This window comes from Panthera onca, chromosome E3, assembly GCF_046562875.1.
Source record: "Panthera onca isolate mPanOnc1 chromosome E3, mPanOnc1 haplotype 2, whole genome shotgun sequence".
NCBI classification, from domain to species: domain Eukaryota; kingdom Metazoa; phylum Chordata; class Mammalia; order Carnivora; family Felidae; genus Panthera; species Panthera onca.
The window spans coordinates 18,925,710-18,946,686 of record NC_138354.1 but is presented as its reverse complement, the minus strand read 5'-3'; the positions used below and the strand labels follow the sequence as shown (position 1 = coordinate 18,946,686).

The following is a 20,977-nucleotide window of genomic DNA, read 5'->3' as shown; positions in this document are numbered from 1 at the left end:
CCGCCCCGCAATGCGAAAAGAAGGGGCGGGGGCTGAGGAGGGGCGTGGCAAGGCAAGGGGCGGGGCGGGCGCGCGGACTGATGGACAAGGCCGGCGCTCGCGGACTGAGGACAGGGACACTGCGGCCCGTCCATAGGTCTGCAGATCCCTTGACCAGTCGGCCTGTGACTCCCCTCCCCCTCCGCCTTCACTAGAGCCGGCCCCCGGCGGGAGCCTGATTGATAGTGAGGGTGGCTTCAGCCAATCGCCGGCGGCGCGGGGGGCCGGGCCCGCTCCGGCTGGGCCGAGAAGAGCTGTCCGCTGGCTGGTGGTGCTGAAAAGGGCGCCCCAGAGGCGTGGTGACAGAGGCCAGGAGAAAAAAAATCAAAGTTGAAGCTGCCTGGCCGCTGGCCGGGGTCGTGAATGTAAGAGAAGGGGTTTCCCCTCCCCAGATCCCGGCCTGTCGCCCCTGCGACTTCTCATAAACGTGTAAACTTGCCATTCTCCTGGAAGAGGGGAGCCCATTGCACATGAATTGTAAAACAGAAAGGGAAGTCCTGTGGGGGGTGGGGGTCCTGGATGTGGGTAGGGGGCATACTGGGAAGCCGACCAAGCGTGAACCCAGCTGTGCCGCCCCTCAGCACCCTGGGAAGAGGAGATTCAGATTCCAGATGTGCTGGAAAGGCTGGGGGAAGAGGTTGTAATTACAGCTAGGACCAGAGTTTCCTTTGCCTCCCCTAGGGGCCGCGGGAGTGAGGATTACGGTCTGGCTCATGTGGTCCCTCCTTCCTCCATCTGCACTTCCTCCTTCTCCCTCCCCCCTCCCCGTCGCCCCCAAATAAATCCTGGCCCCTCCCTTCGCCCGTCCCCAGGATCTGACGTGGGTTCGACACCTTTCTCAGCTTCTCCCTCCCGCAGCTCCTGTGCCCGAGCTTCGGCTCTCCAGGTTCCGCAACCCCCTCCCCTCCCCGCCAAGCCCCGCTAGAGCACAGTAGGGACCCTCCTGATCCTCGACCCCACCCCAGACCCCCTGAAGCTGCCTTGCCTCTCCCCACTCCCCCAGCTTGGGATCCAGCCAGCTGGGGGGACCCAGGCGCCCGAGCGAGAGGGTAACCCAAGCGACCCGGCCCCTTCGGGCTTCTTGGTCCCACCCCCTGCAGCCGGAGCCGCGCCCCCTCTCCCACAGACCCGAGAGCAGAAGACAGAGGAGATTGGGCAAGGAGGGGTGGGATCCAGGCGACCTCCAGCCCAATTCTGCCCCTCCAACCCAAGGGGCAGAGAAATTGTCTTTCTTGCTCCATGCTAGCAGGGAAAAAAAATAAATAAGGAAAGGGAAAGATAAAAGGAGACGGAGGAAAGGTGACAGATTATTTAGGAGAGACGCAGAGGAGAGAAATCGGTGTGAGTCGCCATGGGGACTCCCAGGGTCCAGCACCCGCCGCCTCCCCAGCTGCTGTTCTTAATTCTGCTGAGCTGTCCCTGGATTCAAGGTAAGGACATGGGAGCGTGGGGGTAGGCCCGGGGAAGGTCCTCAGCTGGGTCTTCTGCCATCCTTTCTCTGAACATCCTGGGCTTTCTGAGCTTCTGGGGGAGGGGAGGGGTACAGCTGATGGGGAAGGGGCAAGCCAGGGCTTTCTCGCTGGTGCCTGGAGCCCTAACCCCCAATACTGAAGAGGTGGGGGAATGAATGAGGGGAGCTTTTACCAGAGCCGGGGGGGGGGTGTTAAATCCAGGAAGAAGGGCTGGGGAAGTTGGGGGGATGTCTGCGGAGGCGGCATGAAGCATGCAGGGTACCTGGGTGGGACACGGAGGTGGTGGGAGAAACGCCAGGCACTGCACACACAAACGCTCTTGGACGAATGGACAAAGACAGATGAACAGAGGCAGTGCTCAGAGACCAGAGACCAAATATTCAGTCCTCTAATCTGACCCCTCGCCAGACTCCAGGGAAGCTGGCAGAGACTGCAGAGAGGGAGAGAGAGAGACAGAGAGAGAGAGAGAGAGAAAGAGAGAGAGAGAGAGAGAGAGAGAGAGAGAGAGAACACCACACTGCAGAGACAGAAACCCAGAAAGAAAGCTGGGCACTGCGGAAGCAAGGGCTGGGAGGTACTGCCAGACCCTCTGCAGAGCTCCAGGGTTGGGGAAGAGCACCAGTGAGGGGAAAATGAAGGTAGCACTGTGGCCACGCTGCTGGCGCTGTCCAGGGTTCACTGAAGGCCCACTCAGCCTGGGGGGTGGGGGGAGAGGGGAAGGTGCAGGAGTGTGTGAGGCAGCTGGGAGCCCCTCCTCCAATCTTGGCTCTCAGCCCAGTCTGGGACCCTCTGAGCTCCTGCAGGCCCTGCTGACTGGGGAGAGGGGAAGAGCTCTGGAAAAGATCTTTCTGGAGAAGGAAAGAGTGTAGGGCAGTGGAAGGGCTCACACAACTTCATCTCCTAGGTCTGCCCCTGAAGGAAGAAGAGGTACTGCCAGAGCCCGGAAGTGAGGCCCCCACAGTAGCCTCCGAGGCTTTGGCCGAGCTGCTCCATGGGGCCCTGCTGAGGAGGGGTCCAGAGATGGGCTACCTGCCGGGTGAGGCCCCCAGAGTGGCACGAGTGGCACACAGAGAGGGAGGGAATAAACTCAGGGAGATGGGAACCCAAGCCAGTGACGTTCAGAGAGTGATGGTTAGAGCGTGTCAAAACTGGGCATAGACAGAGACCCAGGGAAATCGAGACAGAATGATCAAGAGACAGAGCCAGACAGAAAAACAGACCATCAGAGAGAAACATAGAGGGAAACTCAGAGAACCAGACTCGGAGGAACAGGGGGGAGGGAGACACAGAAAGAGAGAAATGCAGAGAGTAGCAAATTTAGACTCATAAAGTCAGAGAGCCACGGGAATACTAAACAGAGAAGAGTTCCAGAGAAAGCGAAAGAGAGAGGAGAGAGAAAGGGGTACACAGGAAGGGGAGCCAGATCTGAAGGGGGAGGCATGGAGAGGCTCAAGGAGACTGTCAGAATGGAAGGACCTAGGCAGAGAGGTGGCGAGGGATGGGGGGTCAGGCTGTGGACGCCTTGGGAGGAGGCTCAAAGTTCGGGTGGGGAAGGGAGACGTGGGGGGGGGGGCTGCACCTTGTGGGGGAGGTCTTTGGGGTTCAGTGGGGGAGCCCCCAGTTTCCCTCAGCCCTGCTCCCTACCCATGGCCCCCCGATTTGCTCCTTCTGTGCCCTGACTTCCGTTGCACTGTCCCAGGATCTGATCCAGACCCCACACTAGCCACCCCTCCAGCCGGCCAGACTCTTGCAGCGCCCTCCCTGCCACGGGCCACTGAGCCAGGGACAGGGCCTCTGACAACAGCCGTAACCTCTAAAGGGGGCAGGGGGGCAGGCCCCACCGCACCAGAGCTGCTGACCCCGCCCCCAGGAACTACGGCCCCGCCCCTTCCTGGCCCCGCCTCCCCAGGCCCACCCCTCGGGCCCGAGGGAGGAGAGGAGGAGACCACGACCACCATCATCACCACGACAACTGTTACCACCACGGTGACCAGCCCAGGTGAGGCGAGGGAAAGGGGATGGGGACAGTGTGCAGGAGTACGAATGTGGGAGAGGAGCGGGTGTGCAGGGGGAGAGGCTGCTGGGAACGTGTGGAAGAAGGGGTCTGGGCTTCCGCTCAATAATAATAAAGGCTGGCATTCATATGCCCTTGCTATGTACCAGCACCTCTCTATGTGTTTTATCTCCATTATGGTTGGGGAAGGGAGTTGTGGGCACGGGGGAGGGCGAGGGGGGAGAGGGAGCACCGGATAAAGGTGATGAGGGGTGCTGGGGCCAAGACAGGTGAGGACCCCCGGAGTTGCTTGGCTGGGAGGGCAAGAATCCAGTGATTCTCCCAACTCCAGCCACTTGTATCTCTTCAGTTCTGTGTAATAACAACATCTCTGAGGGCGAAGGGCACGTGGAGTCTCCAGATTTGGGGAGCGCAGCCAGCCGCACCGTGGGGCTCCTGGACTGCACATACAGCATCCATGTCTACCCTGGCTACGGCATTGAGATCCAGGTAACTGGACTTTGAAGCCCCCAAGCCCTTTCCTCTAGGCCCAGGGGTGTGCACAGGTTTGGCCTGGGAACCAGAGAACCTGTTTCCTAACTGAAGCGGGCCTGTTTTCCGAGGATCTCAAAGACGCTCCTAGAGTTCTATGATTTGACCGATGTCACAGTGATATTTGGCTGCCACGTGCAAGGGAGGGGAAGGCGAGGGGTGGGGGACTTAGGGGTCACCCGCCCTCACTGACTTGTCCCGGGGGGTCTGGGTCTGGCTTCTTTAGGTGCAGACGCTGAACCTGTCTCGGGAGGAGGAACTCCTGGTGCTGGCTGGTGGGGGGTCCCCAGGCCTGGCCCCCCGACTCCTGGCCAACTCCTCCATGCTGGGAGAAGGACAGGTCCTTAGGAGTCCAACCAACCGACTACTCCTGCACTTCCAGAGTCCACGGGTCCCAAGGGGCGGTGGCTTCAGGATCCACTATCAGGGTGAGGAGTCTGGGGTGCTGGTGAAAGGGGAGAGGCCACACTGGGCACAAGGGACATCACCAGGAGCCTTTCCTCCTGGCTAGGACCCTGGGGGCAGAGCCCATAGAGGAGATCTACATACACTTATTTCACACACTCACAGACCTGTGTCTGGGTGTGCACACATCCAAGTGGCAGTTCACCCATTCACTCGACAAATGTTTATTGAGCACCCGTTTCATACCGGCCCTGTGTTATCCCTGGAGGGAGAAATGAACAAGCTAGATGTAAATCATCAAGGAACTCAGAATCTAGGTAAAGAGATGGGCAAGTAATCAGGATGATTATAATTCAGTGAGATTCGGACCTATATCCCTATGATGAAGGAAACACAGGCAGAGGGAACAAATTTCAAAGGGACCTAAATTTCTCCTAAGGGATACAGGGACACCTTCTTGGAGGAGGTAACTAAGCTGGGAACTAAAAGATGAGCTGCTAGGGGAAGGTGGGAGGGGGAGAAAGAGGCAAGTGTCCTGACGGATGAAAAAGCATGGCCTCCTTGAGGAGTTGAAGTGATTCAGCATGGAAGACAGAATTGTCTTAGCTGTGTGACCTGGGGGGAGTTACTTAACCTTTCTGTGCCTCACTTCTCACCTGAAAAGTGGGGATCATAATACTTAGTTCATGGCATTATTAGGAAGATCAAATTAACTAATACATGTCAGGTGCTTAAAATAGTGTCTCGTACACAGTGAGAGCTCAGCAATGTCAGTTGTTGCTACAGAAAAACCCAGAAAGTGGTGGGCGGGAAGCAGGCTCTAAGAGACCAGACTGGGAGGTAGGTTGGATTCAGATCATGAGGGGCCTTATCAGCTTCAGTAAGGAGTACAGAGGACTTTATCCTGCAAGGGGCACGGATTGAGAGGTTTTAAGCAAGATAGTGACAGCCTCAGATATGTGGCCTAGAAAGATCCTGCTGGGTTTGGGGGGCGTAAGAGGCACAACTGCATTCATGAGCAACCACCCACGGACAGCCTACAAACAGGTGGACATTGGTGCTCACCCGTGTGTACGGGAACCTTCCCACAGTGCAAGGGTATGTTCTAGCATACACGTGTGTATGAGGCAACAGTCCCGGCCCACTGTCCCATTCCGGACCCTGCTGCCATCTCCAAAGTCCCTGTGTTCCTTGGAAAACAGAGAGGGAACTATGTTTGGGCCCAATGTCCCCATTTACATCACCTCATGGCCTTGCCTGCCTCTTGTGTGCTCTGCTGCCCCCCGTTTCCCTTGTGGGCTTTATCCAGCTCACACACCACCCGTACCCCTTCCTCACACCCTTTTGAGTTTCTCCTGAGGCCTCTGCCCAGCCCCAGGGGCTCATGTGTGCAAGGTGGAGAGACCTATTCGCGGAGAACCCAGTGAGGTGGGGGCCATGTAACTGGTGGTCGGATCAGCAGGAAGCAAGGGCATGGCCCAGGGCCCGGGCCCAGGGCAGGACTTCCGATTTTACAAAATGGCTCCCTGCTGGCTCTCTTAAGCAGCCACTTCCCTAGGGCATTGAAAATAGGACTCTTTAGACTAAGTAGAACATTTGGGGAAGCAGGGCTATTGCATAAATTGGCCTTCATTACCTGCCTCGGTCTTCCCTGCTTTGCAGCTTCTCAGGGCACCTTTGGGACCGAGGCCCTGTTTAAGCGCTCCCCAGTCTGCACTAGAAGGGGCCTCTGGTCCAAAGTGGCCTCATTAGCTTCTCTGAAAGGCCAAAGGCTCCATCACTGCTCGCCCCAAGCCCAGCGAGCGTTCCCATTTACAAAACCCCTGCGCCAACTGTGGTTTCCTTTGCATCTCCCAGCACCCCCGAGAGTGACCCCCAGCTCTGAGAGGATGAAAGGTCAGATGGATGCTAAACCACCTGTAAGTTCATTGCAGAGTCAGCAGTCAGTCCCCAGCCCTGACTCTGAGGCATTCATTAATTGAGGTGGAGTGGCAAGTGATTAAGCTTTTCTGAGTACTTTCTATGTGTCAGGTGCTTTGCGTGTTTCTTTCCTTTAACCTGAAGGCCAGTTGTCAATGATAGCGGTTATTACTGCCATTTACAGGTGACAGGCCCTAGAGGTGACATCACCTGTTCAAGGTCATACAGCTAATAAGTCTTGGAGCTGGACCCAGAACTCAGGTCTGCCCGGTTCCAAATCCAGTGCTCTTGTGTATTGTTCCAAAAATCCTCTTCGCCGCCGCATCAGTGGACCAGTTAGGCTAGGCTTTTGGGAGACAAAATAAATAAGGCGTGGTTCTGTCTCATCATGGCAATAGACAGCAGTCAATGTGATGATAAGATTATGCAGGTGCATGTGGAGAGGCAAGAAAGAAACGAACTCAATTGGAAAGGGGAGGGGTGAGGAAGACTTCCTGGAAGAGGTGGTTCTTAAGTTACTCCTTGAGAAATGAAAAAGGGCGAGAAGAGGGCCTTGCAGGTGGGGGAAATGGTGTGAAAAGATACGGAAGTCACAAAATTACATTGGGTAGGATATACGGATTGCGGGTGCTAAGACCTGACGCTGGGAGTGTTGCGCTGGACACAGCTATGGAAGGCACTTGAATGTCAACCCAAAGCATTTGGACTTGATTCTGCTAACTGTGGAGAGTCATCAAGAGGCTAATATGTACTTAAAGCACTGTATTCTGGAAGGTTTTTGTGTTTATCTTCATAGACTGTGAACTCCCGAAGGGCAAAGCCTGGGGGCCCTTTTTGCCTCTCTGTGCCCAGCGCCCAGCCAAGGAAATGCTTATTGAATTTTGAAGTAGGGAGAGACCAGGTCTCTGACAGAATCACTTAGGGCTGGAGAGTTAGCAAAAACAAAGGCCCAGGCAAACTGGTACCTTCCAAGCACGGTTACCCAGAGCCTACCCCTGCTACAGAGACCCAGCTTTGGTGCACCTCCGCCTGGCAGCCCTTCTTGATGGACTGTGACTGGTCTGAAACAGACACACAGAACTGTGTCAGGACCAAATTTAGAGTCCATTGTTTACTACCAAGTCTCTTCCTTTCTTTTTCTTTGTTCCTTCCTTCTTTCCTTCCTTCTTTCCTTCCTTCCTTCCTTCCTTCCTTCCTTCCTTCTTTCCTCCTTCCTTCTTTTCCTTCCTATTTTCTTTCTTTCTTTCGTTCTTTCTTTCTCTTATTTAATTAATCTCTACACCCAACATGGGGCTCAAACTAATGACCCTGAGATCAAGAGTCGCATGCTCGTCTGACTAAGCCAGCCAGGCATCCCCAAAGTCACTTTCTATTTATTTCTCTCATAGGATTCCACAAGGTTTTCAGGAGGCTTTCAAAAAAGAACACAGCAAAATTAAATAAAATAAGAAGAAAATTGGTGCCAGGAAGTGCGTATTAAAGATGAAAAAATAGACGTGGATGGACAGGCCCTTGTTGCTAGGGACAAGCCTCGATCTGGTTCCGAGCGTCTTAGCAGCCAGCACAAAAAGAGAGATTGGATAGTTCTCACTGCAAGAGAGGAGGAGAGAAACAAAGGAAAGCAAAGCTTTCCCTAGCACTTCACTTTCACTGGAGGATTCATTTAGGGGGCACTGAGTATGAAGGTCTTTAATGACAAGATGGTCAAAGTTCCTAAAGGAGTTTCATGTGGCTCCTCTGGATGAAAGCTGAGGGAATCCTACTACCACGCACCTCCGTGGAAGAGAGTCTGTATGTGTAGAAGGGAGAAAGCATAGGGGCGCCTGGGTGGCTCACTTGGTTAAGCCTCTGACTTTGGCTCAGGTCATGATCTCACAGTTCGTGGGTTTGAGCCCCGTGTCAGCACGGAGCCTGACGCCTGCTTCAGATTCTGTGTCCCCTTCTCTCTCTGCCCCTCCCCCACTCATGCTCTCTCTGTCTCAAAAATAAATAAAACATTAAAAAAAATGCTTTTAAAGGAGGGAGAAAACATGATGAGGCACTTAGTAGCCAATTTCTACATCTGGAAAACGTATCGCAGTCTTACTCTGGCTACCTCAAAAGTGCTGCATAAACTCACCTTAGCAGCTGAACAGGCTCTGGAAATACTATTTGTTATTATTAGAGCTGGATGGGTTCAGAGTGGTCAACTGATTTGCCTGAGGTCACACACCAAATATGTACCACAGTCAGAATGTCTTTGAATCTCAGATACTTCATCTGTAAAATGGAAGCCAAAGTGGGTAGATTACAAAGATTAGGGGAGATAAGAGATATTGAAGTTATCTCTTCATTAGACCAAGTAGCCATGTGAAAACTCCAGTAAGGAGCCAGTCTGTGCCTCCAGGGGGATGTGGAAAGGGGGAAGGAAGTGCTGGGTGATTGGTGAGAGTGGCCTGGAGAAAAGAGTCCTTCTCCCTGCTCTGCCTTATCCAGCCTATCTCCTGAGCTGTGGCTTCCCTCCCCGGCCGACCCATGGGGATGTGAGCGTGACAGACCTGCACCCTGGGGGTACTGCCACCTTCCACTGTGATTCGGGCTACCAGCTGCAGGGTGAGGAGACCCTTATCTGCCTCAATGGCACCCGGCCAGCCTGGAGTGGTGAACCCCCCAGCTGTATGGGTGAGTCTCCTGCATGCTAAGTGGGGCCTGTCCTGGGAGCCCCATTGGGAGGGTACTATCTTGGGCATCTCCATCTTTGGGGAACATCCATCTTGAAGTGGTTTCTGCCTAGAAGAGTCCCTATCCTGGTGTCTCCATCTGGAGCTCCTTACACTGAATGTCCCTATCCTCTGAGAATCTCCATTCTTGGGGGTGGGTCTCTATCTGGGGATGTCCTGCCTAGAGGGTTTCCATTTGGGGAGTCACCATTCTGGCTGCCTCTTCTCTTAGGGACTCCTCATCCTCAAGGAAACCATTCTTGAGGTCCATATCTAGAGGGTCTCTGTCCTGGAGAGTCTTCATCCTGGTGATCCCGTCTGGAAGATTTTCCATTTGAGGGCTTCAATTTGGGGGATCCCCCATAACTCCAGATGCCAGGGTATCCACATCTGGAGAGTGTTCATATTAGCAGGATTTCCATCCTAGGAGGTGTCCATTCTGGGGTTTCCTATTTTAGGGCTGGTTCCCTACCTGAGTGGTGGCCTGGAAATGTCCTGTCCTCTGCCGTGAGCCTGTAGGGCACGCTGAGGCCAGGTCCCAACCAAAGGTGTGGATGTAACAGCTCTGAAGACAGGAGGACAAGTCACCTTAACATATCCCCCCCCCCCCACAGCATCCTGTGGTGGCACCATCCACAATGCTACACTGGGCCGCATCGTGTCCCCTGAGCCTGGGGGAGCGGCAGGGCCCAACCTCACCTGCCGTTGGGTCATTGAAGCAGCTGAGGGACGCCGGCTTCACCTGCACTTCGAGAGGGTCTCACTGGATGAGGACAATGACCGGTGAGGATCTGCGCCTTGAGTCAGAGGTCCCCACCTCTGGGAAACAGGGAGGCTGCAGGGGGTGGTCAGACAGGTCTGGGGTGGATCCCAGTTAAAATTTGTGTCAAATACAGATCGGTCCTTCCCCTTCTTAGGCAGTATAGCTGTGTCAACTTAGATGAATCACTGAACTTCTCTGTGCCTCAGTTTCCTCTCCTGTAGAGTGGCAATAATAGGACCTCCTTTTGAAGGTTTCTGTGAGGATACATGTTAAGACACATGAAATACTTAGAAGGGTGCCTGGCCCACAGAGAGCACTGTAAATGTGCTTGGCATCCTCATCATCATTGGTGCCCCCTCTATCTAACTGCTATCGCAGCTCTGCCACGAGTTGCTGTGTGATGTTGGGCAGGTTATTTACTCTTTCTGGGCCTCCGTGTCCTCATCTCTAAAGTAAGGAGTAATAAAGAGTACCCACTCAAGGGCTCTTGTGAAAATTAAATGAGAGGGGCGCCTGGGTGGCTCAGTCGGTTGAGCCTCCGACTTCAGCTCAGGTCACGATCTCACGGTCTGTGAGTTCGAGCCCCACGTCGGGCTCTGGGCTGATGGCTCAGAGCCTGGAGCCTGCTTCCGATTCTGTGTCTCCCTCTCTCTCTGCCCCTCCCCCGTTCATGCTCTGTCTCTCTCTGTCTCAAAAATAAATAAACATTAAAAAAAAATTAAAAAAAAAAAGAAAAGAAAATGAGACGAAATGTGTAAAGGCTTAGAATACTTGGCATGTAGTCGACCTTTGAAAACAATAGCTTGAAAATGAGTGAGGAGAGCCTGGCAAGAGGTGGGGCAGCTTCTGAGGGGAAACTGAGCTCCTGACGACCCTTCTGTCCATCTCAGGCTAATGGTGCGCTCAGGGGGCAGTCCCCTCTCCCCAGTCATCTATGACTCAGACATGGATGATGTCCCAGAGCGGGGTCTCATCAGTGATGCCCAGTCCCTGTATGTGGAGCTGCTCTCAGAGACACCTGCCAATCCCCTGCTGCTAAGCCTCCGATTTGAAGGTAACCGCCCTCCTCTCGGGGCCCCAACTCCTGCACTCTCCCCTCTTCCTGATGGCCAGGTACAGTCACAAGCACAAACACTGTCCCTGTTCATCTCTGTGTTTGGATCCCTGGAACCTAACTTGCTTTCCCACCCTAAAACTCTAGAAATCCCCTCTGATGGACCCCTTCTAATTCCTGAAGTGGCTTTTTCTCTTTAAGTTTCATATATGGCTGGCCAAGAGTCCAATTACCTTAATCTCTCTGTTCTTTGCTCTGCGTTGGCTTCATTGTCAGGCTCTCATATGTGGTGGACCTAGCAGTTCTGACTGATAAACCACCAACTTAGTAAGACAACCAGAAAGAGAAAGTATAGCACTTTCTCAGCAGAAATGCCAAGAAGGGCTCTCATTTCCCTGGCTTAGGTCATGTGCCTACACCCGAGCCTCATTAAAGCTAGGGTCAAGTGGTGTTAGGATTGGCAGATCCACATCACATAACCATCCAGAGTTGGCCCCAACCGGACCTCATTGACCGGGGAGGCATGTATCCCAAAATGAAAAAAGGAGTGCTGTAAACAGAAGAAGGGGGACCGGATGCTGGACAGGTAGAAACAAGGAGGTCAGCCGACCATGGGAGAAGAGGTGTTTGAACACCTTTACAGGATAGAGAGAATTTTGAGAGTCTCATACTCTACCTACTGGCCAGGCTCTGGGATAGAGAGAATTTTAAAAGTGGGAGATTAGGGGCACCTGGGTGGCTCAGTCGGTTAAGGGTCTGACTTGGTTTCCACTCTGGTCATGATCTCATGGTTCGTGAGTTGGAGCATTGAGTGGGGTTCTGTGCTGACAGTGTGGAACCTGCTTGGGATTCTCTCTCTCCCTTACTCTGCCTCTCCCCCACTCATTCTCTCTCAAAATAAATAAATAAACTTAAAAAAATAAATAAATAAAAGAGGGAGATTAGGGATGAGCATCTCAGGTGAAAGGAACAGTGTGAGCAATAGTAAAGAGTCATAGAAAGGCCTGGTATGTTTGGGAAACAGGAAATTTCAGTGTGACTGGAGCAGAGGATTTGTGCAAACAGTAGCAGGAGAGAGATAAAGAAAATGAAATGCTCAGAGATGGGAGGGGCTGGTTTCTGGTATGAATCAAGGGAGAAATGGAATTGGCACTGGGCCCTGATGGGTGCATAGGATTTGGACATGACACTTAAACTCATCGGGTTAAATAACAGTAAACTACAACAGTGGATCTAAAAAATAATTTGCATTTTGTCTTTGAAAATGTGAAAAGAGTTCCAGGTTTAAGGCCTGCCTCCCTAGTTGTGGGTCATTGCTGTTCCATGAGCTTCAGATTCCTCTTCACGTATAGTTTTGCAGCTAAGATATGATCACGTGGGCCAAAACTAAAATGCTCTCCAAATGTTTATTTTTGCTGACTTAGTCCAAAATCAAAATTGAGTAGCTTCTGCATTCACTGCACTTTTGGATTCTAGCCACAGCATGGATGATCAGGGGTAATCAGAATCTGTTATTTTTGAGGGGAGAACACACTTACATGAGCCAGTTCTCCAAAGGCACCCTTTCCTCTCCCTCCTCTGCAGTTTCTAAAACCAAGTGTCTCTAGCTGGGAATCAAGCCATGTGAGTCTGAGACCTGATTCTGCCACTGCCCTAGTGTATGACACTGGGCAAGTGACTTTTTGTCCTTGGACCTCAGTTTCCTCATCTGTAGAATGGGAGCTGGGATTTGACTAGCCTAGCAGTTTTCCTCCAGAGGCCAGGAAGGTAACAGAAATGTGTAAATGAGAAGTGTTAGGGTTTGGAGGAGTCTGGAGAGTGAAAGTTAAGCCCTAAGCATTCCATTGTAAACAGACCACGGAATGGCCAAACGACACTTGAATTCAGCCTAAGTCCCCCCAGTCTGAGACCCCTGAGACCTATCTTAATGCTTAATTTCTGTGACTGACTCCTCTCTAGCCTTTGAAGAAGATCGCTGTTTTGCCCCCTTCCTGGCACATGGCAATGTCACCACCACGGACCCTGAGTACCGCCCAGGGGCACTGGCCACCTTCTCGTGCCTCCCAGGATATGCCCTAGAGCCCCCGGGCCCCCCCAATGCCATCGAGTGTGTGGATCCCACAGAGCCCCACTGGAACGACACAGAGCCAGCCTGCAAGGGTGAGCCCTCGACATCGCCAGGAGGTCCTTCAGTCTACAGACTCCCCCGGGGCTGGGAATCTTAGGAAGGCCATTCAGGGAGGAGACTTGCCTCTCCAAACCTAATAAACCGAGGCCTTGGGCAAATCCCTGTCCCTTTCAGAAATAGTTTTCTTAACTAAATAACTGGTGGGTTTGTTACAAAACTTAGGGGTCACAACCCAAATGTCTTGAAGAGCTAGAAATAGAACTAAGTTATGGGTTGGCGGGGGGGGGGGGGGGGTAAGGCATAGGCTGGAGCATGGGCAGGGCTAATTGAGAGCAGGGCTGGGGATTGGGTACAACAGGACTGGGTACATCGAGAAACAGGTGTCTTAATAGGTTACAGGAAACCTGTGAGGTGGTCTAGTGCATGCAGTTGGGAGAGGTGAGGTCTGTGGTGAACTGGAGACCGCCCTCCCACCTGGGTTCTGAATCTGACACCACCCCCCTTCCACCCTAGCCATGTGTGGAGGGGAGCTGTCAGAGGCAGCTGGTGTGGTCCTCTCTCCTGACTGGCCCCAGAGCTATAGCCCCGGCCAGGACTGCGTGTGGGGCCTACATGTCCAAGAGGAGAAGCGCATCTTGCTCCAAGTGGAGATGTACGTTTGGGTGCTGCAGGGGTGCGGCGGGCGTGGGTCGGTGAAGTGTGGTATGACAACAGCCTAGCCTGCATTCTGAGCCTGGCCGGCTTGCACGTCTACACGAGATTTGGTGAATATACGACCTAATGAAAGAGGCAACTAAGGGTTCAGGATGGGGGAGTGCGTTGTCGGGTAGACCTAGGTACAAATTATTAGCCAGGCGATTTTGGACAAGGAAATGGGCTGATGCAGTCTTCTGCGGCGGGGGGGGGGGGGGGGGGGGGGGGGGGGGGGGGTATAGTGAACAGGGGGCTCTGGCCTGGAGTCTCCCACTCTTTGGCTGTTTCTGAGGCCGCCCCTGGAGTAACTCCCAGGGGCCCAGGCCCAAGCTATTGTATCACCACCAGCACCCAAGGGGCGTGTGGGTGTGGGGAGAATCCAGTGAGCTGATTTGGTGTGAGGTGGTCACGTGACGAACCAGAAGCGGGCCTGCAGATACTCAGGTGGGGCCTGGAGTTGGGCTGGTGGTAAATGAACATGGCCTGTGATTGGTCAGGGCGGGGCTTGTGCGAGACTGTGGCTCACCGCGTGATGGAAGAGGGACCAATGAGTGCGAGCTCGCAAGGAGTTGGACTGGGAATGGGGAAGCAGGAACTGGGAAGAGCCACAGAACAGGTGGAACCTGGAGTGGTTAGCACAGAGAAGCCCAAAATTGGTCAAAAGGCGGGGCCGGGCCTTGGATGGAAGAATGTGGGCAGGGCTGGAGAGTAGGTAGGGTTACTAATGAACTGAGTTAGGGATTGGGCAGAACCGGATAGGAGGGGCCGATCATAATCCAGCCCCCTTATCTGGTCCCACTCCCCGCAGCCTGAATGTGCGCGAAGGGGACATGCTGACACTGTTCGACGGGGACGGTCCCAGCGCCCGAGTCCTGGCCCAGCTGCGGGGACCCCAACCGCGCCGCCGCCTCCTCTCCTCTGGGCCCGACCTCACGCTGCAGTTCCAGGCACCGCCAGGGCCCCCAAACCCGGGCCTGGGGCAGGGTTTCGTGTTGCACTTCAAAGGTACCGAGGTCTGAGGTCCTGAAATGGGCAGGGGTCCGGTAGGCCAGAGATCGCGGGAGGAGCGCGAGGTCCCCGAGGCTGGAAGGGCTCCCCGAGTCATTCGCAGGGTAGCATCCAAACTCTCTGTCTTTCCCCTGCAGAGGTCCCGAGGAACGACACGTGCCCCGAGCTGCCACCCCCGGAGTGGGGCTGGAGGACGGCCTCCCACGGGGACCTGATCCGGGGCACCGTGCTTACTTACCAGTGCGAGCCTGGCTACGAGCTCCTCGGCTCCGACATTCTCACCTGCCAGTGGGACCTGTCCTGGAGCGCAGCGCCGCCCGCCTGCCAAAAGAGTGAGCTCGGGCCCCGCCCACATCTCTCATGGCCCCGCCCCTCCCCATCTGGGTTTCGCGGCTCAGCTTGGGCGCCGCCAGACCCCTCTGCGTCCCGCTTCGGTCCCTTTGTGTCCCCGCCCCTATCCCGGCCACGTTTCATCCCTTCGTTCTGGATTCTGCCCAGATCTTGCTCAGGCCCCGTCCCCCTTTCCCTTTGGGGTCCATTCCTCCGATCCTCGGTGTCCCAAAACTGTCCCCCCTGGACCCACTCTCATCTCCGGGCGGCATCCCTCAAGTGCACTGTTCTGGGCTCTGACCCCGCGTGCCCTGGGTCCAGCTTCACCTTTTCGCGGCCCCGCCCCACAGCCTACTGGCCCCGCCTCTGCTGAGGCCGAGTTCCACCCCTCCCGGCCTTCCGGGTCAGCTCTCAGCTCCAGCTCGCTCTTTTCGCTCTTTTCGTTCTAGACCCTGCTCCAGTCTCTCAGTCCCTAACCTTTGACCTTACGGGGAGTCACTGTACTAGGGCCGAGGCTGGTCAGAGAATTCGGTTTATTTCAATGCAGGCTTTGAAGCCCCATGCGGGGTTAGGGTTATGCAGAGGGTCTGGGGTCCCTCCCGACCCTGGCGGAGCTCACAGTCCAGAAGGGGGACAGATGCTTAAACAACTCAGAATATTGCACAGTGGTAACTGCGGGATGATTTGGGGCAAAGTGCTTAACATCTCTGAGCCTTGGCTGCCTCATCCGTGAGATAGGAAAAGGGGCTGTGAAGAGCAAATCAAGTTCACACAGCGCGCGTGTCAGCAGCAGTAAGTAGTAGCTGCTATAAATATGAAGAAGGGAAGGGAAGGGGGGGTCGTTGTTCCAGGGATGGGACAGGAGATTTCGCAGAGGAGGTGACATTGAAAGGAGCTGGGAGTGTTTATCTCTTAGAATAGCAGAAAGGGGTGGTTGCTGTCATTTTCTTCAAATTTGGGGAAGCCGGCCGCGAGGACGTGGGATGGGAGGTCTTCTACCTGGTCCTTGGGGGCAACGGTGGGCCCGACGAGGTTAAGCTCAGGAAGGCAGATTTGGGCTGCGCACAAGGAAAACGTTCTGGAGGACGCAGCTCCCCATCTCTGGAAGGATTCACAGGATGTCCAGTCTGAAACCCAGACAGGACAGGACAGGGACAGAGACAGGAAGGGACGGAGGCAGGACCCAGAGGGGATAGGGGACAGGGGATAGGGCCTGGCCAAGGGCCTGGCAGCACATTGAGCCTGAAGCTGAGCTGAGACTCAAGTCTCCGAATCTCAGCCCAGTGTTATGGGGCTGTGACCTGGCTGAGTGGCCGTGGACCAGTTATTTGACTGCCTTGAGCCCTAGGAGACACGTTGGCCTTTCGGGACCATCAGGGTGTAGGATACCGTGGATGTAAAACATTTAACAGGGTGCCTTGTGCAGGTCTAAGTACAAGAAATGGCTATGATTGTTACTTCTTGCAAGTAAGTAAGCACCTGCAGGGCGGGCTGTAGGAGCACACAAGGGGCTGGGAAGGACAGTGATGAGCTGAGCAGGAGGGCTCTAAAGAGGACAGCTACTGGGCCACCTGGGTGGCTCAGTCGGTTAAGCGTCCGACTTTGGCTCAGGTCATGATCTCACAGTTTGTGAGTTCGAGCCCCACACTGGGTTCTCTGCTGTCAGCACAGAGCCTGCTTTGGACCCTCTGTTCGTCTCTCTCTCTGCCTGCTCCTCCCCGGCTCATGCTCCCCCTCTCTCCCCCCTTTCCCTGCCCCCCTGTCTCTCTCTCTCCCTCTCTCTCTCAAAAATAAAATTAAAGAGAGCAGCTGCTGTCCCGCCCAAGATCCACCATGCAGGGCTGGCAGTGCTGGGATGTAGCTGGACTGCTCTGGTACAGGGGCCACCATATTTCAAATTTCACCCTAGGGTGAGGGCCTGGGTTGCCTCCACCACTCTTTTCTGGAAGAAGCCTGAAACCTAAAATGCATGGGGGTTTAGGGTTTTCCAACTTCTGATCTCCTCATTCAGAGGAAATAGGGGGAGAGGGGGGCTTGCCTAGAGGGAAGACGGCCCACGGCTCAGCCCTAAGCTTTCTGGGAGATCCTTTAAGGGCCGAGTTCCCCCTGACCTTGCCCTCCTGCCAACAGTCATGACCTGTGCCGACCCTGGTGAGATCACCAATGGGCACCGTACCACCTCGGACGCTGGCTTCCCTGTTGGCTCCCACGTCCAGTACCGCTGTCTGCCCGGGTACAGCCTGGAGGGGGCGGCCGTACTCACCTGCTACAGCCGGGACACAGGCACACCCAAGTGGAGCGACCGGGTCCCCAAGTGTGCCTGTGAGTCTGGGGACACCCTGGGAAGGGTGGCTGGGTGGCCTGCTCAGCAGCGAGCTGGCCTGTGACTGACATGTGCCCTGCAGTGAAGTATGAGCCGTGCCTGAACCCAGGGGTGCCAGAGAATGGCTATCAGACGTTGTATAAACATCACTACCAGGCGGGCGAGTCTCTGCGCTTCTTCTGCTACGAGGGCTTTGAGCTCATCGGCGAGGTCACCATCACCTGTGTGCCCGGCCACCCCTCCCAGTGGACCAGCCAGCCCCCACTCTGCAAAGGTGCCTGGGCAGACAGGGCCGGAGGGGGCGCAACAGTGTCTGGGGAGTGACAGGGCTGGGAAAGTCAGGAAGCGAATTTGAGACCAGCGGTTAACCCTGCCGAGCTCCCCCTTCACCTACGGAGGGCTCTGATCCTCACGGGTATTACAGAATTGTCCTGAAGGATGATGGAGCAGAGGGGGCTTTGGCTTGGAAGTCCCGTGCCCTCTGGAGCAGTCTCCACTTCCCTACTTTTGACAAATTCCACAGACCCGATTCATTTAGACTGCCCCAGAAGGCTGAACTTTTAGGGGTCTGGAGAAGGAGGAAGAAGGCCCTGCCCTGACTACTCCTGCCACGCCCCCGCCAAGGGAAGGATAAAGTTTAGGGTGAGCAGAGGGCAGAGAGACCCAGGCTGTCCAGCCCAGCCCCCCTGGGCTCCCGGCCTCTACCCAGCCTCCTCCCCTCCCTGGCTCAGACCCCGTCCCCTCCCCCTCCTCTCCCTGCAGTGGCCTATGAGGAGCTCCTGGACAACCGAAAACTGGAAGGTCAGTGAGGGCACAGGTGGAGAACCAGGCCTGGCCGAGTCGGGGGGGCAAGGCAGAGGCCGGGGGCAGGAGGCCAGGCCCCGGAGGGGTGAGGCCCAGGGTTCGAGGCCCAGGGCAGGAGGCTGGGAGAGCCCAGGGCTGGGCCCAGCCCCAGCTCACTGGCCTCTCCTCTCCCCAGTGACCCAGACCACAGATCCGTCGCGTCAGCTGGAGGGCGGGAACCTGGCTTTGGCTATCCTGCTGCCCCTGGGTTTGGTCATTGTCCTCGGCAGCGGCGTCTACATATACTACACCAAGTAAGTACCCTACTCGGGAAGCTTCGAGCCAGGGCAGACGTCCTGCCTGCCTGGCACAGACGCCTGGGTGAGGGGGGGTTGGGGGCTCACCTCTCGATAAGCCCCTCTATCTCCTCCCTTTCCCAGGCTACAGGGAAAATCCCTCTTCGGCTTCTCGGGCTCCCATTCCTACAGCCCCATCACTGTGGAGTCAGACTTCAGCAATCCACTGTACGAAGCTGGGGTGAGCCCTTCCCCTGCCCCCCGGAGCGCCACACCTCTCAGCTCCCCCAGGACTCCAAAACCTTCTCTCAAAGTCTCTGTAATACCTGTCTGGGGAATTTCAACCTCATCTGCCTACCAAGGCCACGCCAATGAACAAAGCAAGTCAGGTGTGAACAATAGAGGGTGGTGAGGACTGTGGCTAAATGGAGACCTTGCACCCCATCGGGTCCGTAGTGGAGACTCGGGCGCAGTTGCCAGATCTTCCAGTTGGTCGAGACAATCCAGAAACTCTGATTTTGTATGTGATTTTAAGATACTATAAGATAAACCGAACATCCCCTGGCTGTTCCCACCCCCTGGCTCCCAAACCTCACGATCCATGTTATTTTTAAAAAGCCCACGGTCTCTCCCCTTCCTTGTGGGTGCCTCCTCTCACTTTGTTCCCTCCTCCATCCCCCTCCCACTCCAGCAACTGATCCCACCTCTCTGTCTCCAGGATACACGGGAGTATGAAGTTTCCATCTGAACCCCAAGACTAAGGCCGCAGGACCCAGGACGCCCTTCCCCTCTCCCTCCTGGGCAGGGAGGAGTACAGGACCTTGCCTCTGGCTCCCTTTCTCCCTGATGTGTAAATAGTCTCCTGGTCCCACGAGGGGGCTTTGATGGCCCTTGGGGACCCTACAGTAAATAAACCAGCATCCTGCCGCCCAAGCCTCCTCTTCTCAGTTGCCAAACAAGGGGCCTGCCCCTCCCCTCTGGCCCTACTGGCTTTTGGACCCTGGGAGGGGAACTCGGCCCCCCCGCAACTCCTGGGACCCCTCCAGCCCAGGGCAACCCCCCCCCCCCCACCGCCCCCTGCCAAAGGACTGCCTGAGAGCTCTGCATTCCCTTGGCCATGAAGCCTCTTCCCAGACGCTCTGGCCCCAGGCCTAACCCCTGGGCTCTGGAGAGTCACAGGAAGAGAGATGTAGGAGGAAAACAGGGACAAGGCCCCTACCCACTTCATGCCGTCTCCCAGCCCACAATCTCCCCGCCTTTGCTTATGGATTTTTGTTTTTGAGCAATAAACAGAAAACCACCATTTGTAACTGGGCTGGTGGGGCGTGGGAAGATGGGTCACAGAGTGCTGGACACAGTGACGGTGGCCCATCTGGAGAGAGGCCTGGGGAAAGGGGAACAATTTGGAAAAAAGATGGCATTCCAAGACTGGGCACAGGGCAATGTCAAGGGGGGCTGGCTAGGGGTCAAAAAGCCTGGCTTTCGTCTCACCCTCTGTGGAAGCTGAGCCCCCTCTGGGCCTCAGCTGTCTCTCCGCCAGGGCTTGGTGCTTCTAGGCTCGTATAGAAGCACCTAGTCAGGAGATGGCGGACAGTAGGCAGGAGGCAAACAGCTTTCCATTTGTTTCATAACCAGTGTACCTAAAATGCAAGCTCCTTTTGAGAACTTTTGTATCCATCCAAGTATACCATTCTTTTGTCCCCTCATCTGCTCTTACACATCTACTAAGGAAGGGTCAAATTTGTAGCATTTCACAAAGAATGAGCTTGTTTTTTACCCTGTGGGCTTCCTTTTCCGGCATATCCACTTTTGAACATTATAAGGAATTTGTAGCCCATTTGTCTAAAGAATCTCCGAATTAATTGAATTTCACTTAATTCAGATTTTTATATTTAAATATAAACACTCTTAGGACACTCGAAAGGACACTGAAATACTCAAAAGGAGGTTGAATTTAGGAGAACATGATGCAAGCTGATCTTACTAGTAATAACAGCCTGCATTTCTGGGCATTTATTCTGTGCCAGGCATTGTGCTAAGCACTTTCTATGCATTATGTTTTTAACCCCTACGAGGACCCTGTGAGACAGGGACAACTATTCCCATTTTTCTCACAAGAAAACTGAGGCTCAGAGATATGAATGGACTTCCTCATGAGGCTCCAATAAGTGGCCGGACCAGATTTATTTTGTTTAAGTTTCTATTTATTTATTTTATTTTATTTTATTTTATTTTATTTTATTTTATTTAGAGATACAGAGACAGCACGAGTGGGAGAGGGGCAGAGAGAGAGAGAGAGAGAGAGAGAGAGAGAGAGAGAATCTCAAGCAGACTCCACGGTGGCAGTGCAGAGCCTGACATAGGGCTCGATCTCATGAAACCGTGAGACCATGACCTGAGCTGAAACCAAGAGTCAGATGCGGAACCAACTGAGCCACCCAGGTGCACCCCAACACCCCCCCCCCCTCAGATTTAAATGCAAACTCTACAAAGCTGGCTATAATGGGTGTGACCTGTTC

The 20,977-nt window shown here is 54.6% G+C and overlaps 1 protein-coding gene across 4 annotated transcripts; it reads left to right on the top strand.

The window, feature by feature from the left end:
- Nucleotides 1–834: 834 nt before the first annotated feature.
- SEZ6L2 (seizure related 6 homolog like 2) lies at nucleotides 835–19,764 on the top strand. 4 transcript variants are annotated; one of them, XM_060648933.3, is made up of 18 exons: nucleotides 836–1,469; nucleotides 2,416–2,547; nucleotides 3,211–3,510; nucleotides 3,875–4,014; nucleotides 4,283–4,484; nucleotides 8,857–9,042; nucleotides 9,695–9,863; nucleotides 10,734–10,897; nucleotides 12,857–13,057; nucleotides 13,539–13,677; nucleotides 14,527–14,723; nucleotides 14,864–15,058; nucleotides 17,187–17,378; nucleotides 17,462–17,653; nucleotides 18,142–18,180; nucleotides 18,359–18,476; nucleotides 18,578–18,699; nucleotides 19,177–19,764. In XM_060648933.3, exons 1-18 carry the CDS (start codon nucleotides 1,391–1,393, stop codon nucleotides 19,191–19,193), a joined length of 2,784 nt encoding a protein of 927 aa, XP_060504916.1. In that variant the 5' UTR covers nucleotides 836–1,390; the 3' UTR covers nucleotides 19,194–19,764. The 4 variants fall into 4 exon arrangements, with proteins under 4 accessions (XP_060504918.1, XP_060504916.1, XP_060504917.1 ...); XM_060648934.3 differs by having other exon boundaries at nucleotides 837–1,469; nucleotides 18,603–18,699; XM_060648935.3 differs by lacking the exon at nucleotides 18,142–18,180 and having other exon boundaries at nucleotides 835–1,469.
- The last annotated feature ends 1,213 nt before the right edge of the window (nucleotides 19,765–20,977 follow it).

Coding starts and splice junctions, on each gene's coding strand:
- SEZ6L2 (XM_060648933.3), top strand. CDS start 1,391: ATGGGGACTCCCAGGGTCCAGCACCCGCCGCCTCCCCAGCTGCTGTTC. Junction 4,485..8,856: donor CTTCAGGATCCACTATCAGG/GTGAGGAGTCTG, acceptor TGCCTTATCCAG/CCTATCTCCTGAGCTGTGGC. Junction 18,477..18,577: donor GTCTACATATACTACACCAA/GTAAGTACCCTA, acceptor CCTCTCGATAAG/CCCCTCTATCTCCTCCCTTT.